The 6,924-nt window shown below is 39.0% G+C and overlaps 1 protein-coding gene across 1 annotated transcript; it reads right to left on the bottom strand.

Moving 5' to 3' along the window:
* Nucleotides 1-355: 355 nt before the first annotated feature.
* On the bottom strand, nucleotides 356-6,161 carry LOC142616780 (26S proteasome regulatory subunit 4 homolog B-like). Its single transcript, XM_075789566.1, has 6 exons — nucleotides 5,542-6,161; nucleotides 2,650-2,895; nucleotides 1,715-1,884; nucleotides 1,413-1,629; nucleotides 1,156-1,296; nucleotides 356-663 (listed from the first exon to the last, which is right to left on the bottom strand). Exons 1-6 carry the CDS (start codon nucleotides 6,016-6,018, stop codon nucleotides 580-582), a joined length of 1,335 nt encoding a protein of 444 aa, XP_075645681.1. The 5' UTR covers nucleotides 6,019-6,161; the 3' UTR covers nucleotides 356-579.
* Between the last annotated feature and the right edge of the window lie 763 nt (nucleotides 6,162-6,924).

The raw sequence follows: 6,924 nt of genomic DNA, 5'->3' as shown, positions 1-6,924 counted from the left end.
GGTTAAAGACAACTTAAATAATTTCATGTTTTAATATTAGAATTTTAAGAAATGCATATTTAGATTTTACTTGAAACAACGAGTTATAACTTGATCCCCTTCAACCAAAGGATTTACAAAGAGGGAAAAATAAAAAATAAAAAAATGCTTGAAATTGTGGGCCCTGACAAAACCCACCCACGTACTACAAGTTAGGCCGTGTATTGGTGCCGGTGTGGGCTAGGTATTGCCTCATGCTTTTTTGTAAACTTTGTTGGGCACACTAAGCCCAACATGTAATTACCTATCTTGCTTGTCGTATCCAAAAACTAAAATACATCTCACTTTGGGTCATAACTTAGCCTAAAACATGCAATTCCTAAAATAAGGGTTCTTATCTCCATTAGAGAACTCATCAAATTAAAATTTCTTAGTCAACCCATGGCAGGGCCTAAATTCAATACTAGTGATGTCCAAAAAAAAGGTGTTGGCATTCTACTGTTCAGCAAAATATTTCACATCAAATTAATTTGACATCAAAAGCTAAAAACAACAAAGAAGATGCACATGTATTTTCCGGCCAGTGGAACTGACCACCTTCTACATATAGAGCCCTTCTGGCACCCCTTCTTTCTTTTTGTACATCACTTTTTCCTTGGCTTTCTTGAAGTCTGCATGTGTCACCTGAAGCAAACGTAAAAGATGTTAACAAGTAATTAAATCAGGTCAAACAATTAAAGAGATGAGCCAATCCAAGGAAGCAGCAATAGATTAATCAACCAATATCCTTCATCAATAATAACCCAGACCCAAAAGAGTTGAGAACAATGCACCCATGCATACTTCATTCAGACTAATACCAGAACATGGCCTTATATAAGAGAAAATAGAGGCTAGGGTTGCATCAAGTAGCAGCTATTAAAACTCCAAAGCATCATGAAGGCAAATTGAAGAGTTTAAATGCATGCATGTATGATGTATTTGTGAAATGGGTTATATGCACACGTGCACCGCCTACCCACCATGCACATGCTTCAACACCAAATATACATATGAAACGAAAGTGAAGTTAAGACTAAGCAAGAACAAACAAAATCTGCCAATGAATGTGTTAAGCAACATCACAGGGAGAACGTTCATGTATGTGTTAAGACTAAGCAAGAAATATTGTGTCACCTTCATACGGCGCTCTCTTAATGCAAGCAAGCCAGCCTCAGTACAAATTGCTTTGATATCAGCCCCAGAAAATTCATCTTTAGTCATCACAAACTCTTCTAAGTTGACATCATCTGCCAGTGTCATTCTTGATGTGTGTATCTGAATTGCCAAAATCATGAAAAATATAAACAATAAGATCTCTATAGTGAAAAACAAAGGAATTGTATTATCATTCACAATGGTATTCCAATTCTACACATTCTGTACCAAAGTACCTGGAAAATACGCCTCCTTGTTTTTATGTCTGGCAGAGGGAATTCAATCTTCCTGTCAATTCTACCAGGACGAAGCAAGGCAGGATCAAGACTTTCGATTCTATTTGTAGCAAGAATCACTTTGACATCTCCTCTTGAATCAAAACCATCTAACTGGTTCAGCAATTCCAACATTGTCCTCTGGATTTCACGTTCACCACCTGAATGTGCATCATACCTGGGTAACATAGTTCAATCATAGATGTTACCTAAAGCACAGGTTGCAGGCAAGAAATATAACAGTGCTATATTAACTTGCGTACCTTTTTGTGCCAACTGCATCAATCTCATCAATAAAGACAATTGATGGTGAAAGATCATCTGCAACTCGAAAGAGTTCCCTGACTAATTTAGGCCCATCACCCAAGTATTTCTGGATTAATTCACTTCCGACCACGCGCAAGAAAGTAGCTGACGTTGAGTTTGCCACTGCCTGAAGTAAAACATAAGCATAATCACAGTTCCCAACCAATATCTAAAATAAATTGACATGAGAGAAACCCATGGTGACTGAATTCCATACAGGCTGTAAAGCATGCATGTAATATATGTGGAATGTATACCATACAGGTTCCATAAGCGTAAATGTAGTATACGTTTCTGTTAACATACTACAAACACCAAATCTCTATACCAATTTCAAAGCAAGAGCCCAACTGACTCTATCCAACTTGCAGGTGGCAATATTCAGGATATAGGAAAGGAGTGTGCCAAACCTTCTAAAGCTCAGCTTTTCTTCCAAGGGGATTCAAAAGTCAAATATACAATTTAAATTTTAACAGATCATTAATATATAAATAATTGGGTGCTCTAAATAGACAAAAATGTGAGGAAGGCATTCATGAACAAGCAGAGGACTTCAACTCAAGTTCATGGTGCAGCCAGCATCAAACTCTAAAAATCTATAAGATTATGATGCAACCTAAGAAGAAGAAAAGAAAAAAGAGGTTGCAGTACGCACGAGGTAACTTTCAATAATAGCATCCTAATACATAAACTTATGGAAAGTTAAACTCCTGTTGTGCACTTAACAATGTATACACCTATCATACTAACTTAACAATGCATACTCAGTTTAACCTGAACAAATTGACTGGAATGTAGCAACAACCATTAATTGGTCAGTGATAAACTAACAATCAGTAAAGAACAAAACACAAGAACAACCAAAAGCATAAAATATATAACAATTATGCACCTTGGCAAGCAAGGTTTTTCCTGTGCCAGGCTCCCCATATAGTATGACTCCTTTGGGGGGTTTAATACCAATGTCTTCATACAGTTCAGGATGAGTAAGAGGAAGCTCCACTGCTTCTTTAATTTCCTGAATCTGGGCATCTAACCCACCTATGTCAGCATACGACTCCAGTGGAGCCTTCTCAACTTTCATCACGGACACCATGGGATCAACCTCATCTTGAAGAAGCCCAACCACAGAAAGGACCTGCATAGACCATACACCATGCAGAATACGATTCAGAATTTGAACACCATACACTAATAAAATATTGGGATGACAGGATACAAATAAAATTTCAAGCTAAGACATAATTGTTACAATAGTATTTAAACCGATATTACTCAGTATCATCATTCTAGTGTCTTTTCTTTTTTTTCTTCTTTTTGGACTGGTTAACATTTATGATGACAGTAAAACTCTAAAATTAAATGTTTTAGGTATATTGCTTAACCTTTTGTTTACAATGATATCACCCGTTAGGGTGCAGCCTAGTGGTGGGAGGCTTGGAATTAGCTATAGACCCGGACATCCTGAGTTTGAATCCCCACTAGAAGCTCCCCTAGATTACTTAATACACAATTATAGCAGGTGAGGTATCTGGTATTTACTCCTCAGACAAAGAATTTGCATTCCTTCTCTAATGTAACTTTTGCGAGGGCACTTTCACTAAAACCATAATAACTAAACATATTTTTTGATCCTTACATGCTTGGCCAAACGCAATCCTTAGATCCAAATATCAACTTCCAAAACACATTTGAAACATTGGATTGGATAGATCCCAGTGCTCACGGTCGGATTCTCACGTTGGATAACCTCATGATTTGGGGTCGTCGCCCTTTGGTAAATTGGTGTTGTATGTGTTGTTGTGATGGGGAGTCGGTAGACCACCTTCTTCTTCATTGTACTATTTCACATACCTTATGGACTCTTATGCTTCAGGCTTTTGGCATTCACTGGGTTATGCCAAGATCAGTGACGGGGTTGTTATCTTGTTGGCATCAGTGGCTTGGGAAGCATAACTCGAATATTTGGAATTTGATTCCAAGGTGTTTAATATGGATTGTTTGGTTGGAACGGAATCGTCACTCCTTTGAGAACATGGAGAAGACGTTGGATGAGTTAATGCTAGCGTAGCCTTTTTGAGTAGTCTCGTTGTTGGGGTTTTACTGATTCTTCGTCTCTTTCAGAGTTTATGTTTTCCCTTAGATTATCCTTCTCTTAGTTTATCTTTCTTCGAACTTACTGTTCATCTTCATGAACATCCTGTACTATTCATTTTTTCTCATTAATATTAGTTATTTGATTACCTATCAAAAAAAAGTGGGACACCCAAAAATTTGCATAATTACAGTGCTGAATCACAAGAACAAACAAAACCTTAGTCTTAAAATTTTGGGGTCAACTATGGATCCTCGACAGATTAATTAGGGTCCACCATATATATTCTTTTCCTCCATTCCACTCAATCTAAAGTCATAATCTTCGCTATTCCCTTAATTAACATGTCCTTTTTTATTCTGATAATTTGATAGTAACAACGGGCGACAGGGGATTTGAACTCTAAATGTCATGGACACACCAAGAGGTATCAACTAGTTGAGCTAAAAATGTGATTTTATTACTTCTATTGATGTGATTTTTGGTCTTCCTCTACCTTTTTTCAATCCCTCAACTCTAATCAACTCACTCTTACTAACTGGTGCATTAGTCACTCTCTTCTAATCATGAGAGACTCTCCCCCTAAACATGTGCATCTCCCCCTCAATGTCAAGTCATAGTCCCAAAAATATCTCCCCCCTTTTGTAACGAATGACAAAGGGATCAAGAATCATCGTCTAGATCAGCAGGGTGGTCAATGTCAAGCTTCCTCTCCACTTTATTAAACCACGCATCCAAGCATCTCAAGCAGTAATGAATGTGAGCCTGATCAAAATCCATCCTGGCCTCCATCCTCATAAGTATCTCATACAACTGGTGGTATTGATCAAGAGGCCCTTGTGCAAAGGAGCAGTAGGTGCAGGAGGTACATCATCATCCTCAACAGTGTTCTCAGCCTCTTGTTGAGTATGAGCCCAATATGTCTCATTCAAACCAATACATATGTGTTTGGAGCCCAATATGTGCTTTGTGCAGTGCATTGTGCGAAATAAGGCCAAATAGTGCAACATGTGCAACCAGGTCCAAGAAATCCTAAACCACCACACACATTCAAGCCCAACCCTAGTGTGTCATGTGCAACGAAGTCAATGGTGAAGTGAATACGAGTGGGCCAGGCATGTGCCTGAAGAGGTATCATGTGTGGGGAAGGTAGTTCAGGCTAATCTTAAGCTTCTTTTGATTAAGTCCTTATAAAGAGCTTGGGTATAAATGAAACCGTGTCATTACTTGAATGATAAGTAAATTCTCTCCATGCCCCCAAGAATACCTCAAATTAGCCACCATTCTTCCTTATTTCTCATTCCTTTCCATGCACATTCCCACGTCCCCATTTCTTAACCCTTGGCTTAGCCTTGTAACTCAATTAGCACCTCTTGGTGTTTCCAACGGAGAGGTCTAGGGTTTAATCCCCCCTATCTAATTGACGACCATTCCTTCATCATCCAAAGGTAATTCCCACTCAATCCTACAAACCAAACACCCCCCCCACCCAAAACACAATTTCCTAGTTCTTTCAAAAATCAATTCTTTTAAACTTTCTAGAGATTCAGATTAGAATCCCATCGATTCCGCATTCTAAAAACTCTAGGGTTTGCAATTCTAAACATCAGCAATCTCCACAGAAACACAATATCAAACAAATTAAACCAAAAACTAAAACCCTAAAACAAAATAAAAAGATGAAAATACCTTATTGTGCATAAGAATAGCACAGCCAGGCTCGAGCTGATCCTTATCGACAAACGAAAGAATCCCAACGTAGTACTCAGGCCCCACCGACGAACTCACGATGGCATGGTTCTCATCGATGAGCTCTTCGAGATTTCCAACACTCATGGGGGACCCACGAAGATCGTCGACCTTAGATCGGTCCTCCTCGTTCTTCTCCTCCTGGGGTTTGAGTCTCTCTTGGTTGGCCACGAACTCTTCCTCCATTAGAAGATAGTCTTTGATGCGCTCCAGTTTCAAGAGACGGAGCCTGCATTTGCTGAGCGGCGTTACGGCGGGGAGACGACCTGCGGCTTCTGGGCCCTTCTGCTTCCGCTGCTTGCGGCCCACGCGAGACGGAGGAGCTGCCGGCTCGTATTTCTTCTCCTTCTTGTTTGCGTCGTCGGATTTGCGATCTCCGCCTGGGCGGTTCAGCCCGCCTGATGGGGCTTGGCCCATTTTGCTGTTTTGGTGGTGAGGGAGAGACAGAGAGGGGTTGTGTGTGTGTTTTGTTATGTGTGGGGTTTGGTTTTGATCGATTTTGAGGGAGCTGGGTGGGTGTTTATTGTGTTTTGGGCGTTTTGGCCTTAGGAGTTTGGTGCCTTGTGGTTTAGGAAAGGAATAAAAAATATATATTTAAAAAGAAAAAAAATATATCAAAATATTTATTGTCTAAACGCTACCAAAAACAGAAACAAAAAATTTCATAATTGACAATGTGGGTGGCAAGCCATTTTTAGTAGATAAAAAAAGAAAGTAATGTTATTAGTGGTCTTAAATTATATATGTAATGTAACATTACACTTTTGGAACTCCTATTGCCCCTTCTAGCTCGTAATAATGTACTATATATTTAATACTCATAGATTTGGGGCTAAAATGCTAAAGTTTAGAGTTTATGAGTCTCATTTGTGTTAATCTTGTTTGAATCCAAGATTTTTCATGTGCTACACTGAAAACATTTATTAACCCTTTTTATACTCATATAGAGCCAAACACACTAATAAATGTGAATATCCTCTGATGGATGTTTTTGTGTGTACATCTTATACCTTTGTAATTCCTCTAAACCACAAGATCTATAATAATCCTTTAATAGGATTCCTCCTTATATCTAGGCACCCTAACCCATTCCCAACATCAAGATAGCATGCAATGTCTTTGCCACGGTTGTTCCAAGCCCCTAGGGGCGTCCAAGGATGCCTTAATTCAATTAATTCATCCTTAATAAGCTAAATTTTAAAGGGAAACTTGTGGCAAAGGGTGCAAACGCTGCTCCTAAGCCCTTCGTATGCCTTGGTTGCTGTTCCCTCGCTAGGGTCCCATACGTTGTATGGACTCAGGTATTTTTATTATTAGGTCAAT

The sequence above is a fragment of the Castanea sativa genome, chromosome 1 (assembly GCF_040712315.1).
Source record: "Castanea sativa cultivar Marrone di Chiusa Pesio chromosome 1, ASM4071231v1".
Lineage (NCBI taxonomy): Eukaryota > Viridiplantae > Streptophyta > Magnoliopsida > Fagales > Fagaceae > Castanea > Castanea sativa.
The sequence above is the reverse complement of the archived record's forward strand: the minus strand, read 5'-3'. Positions and strand labels throughout refer to the sequence as shown.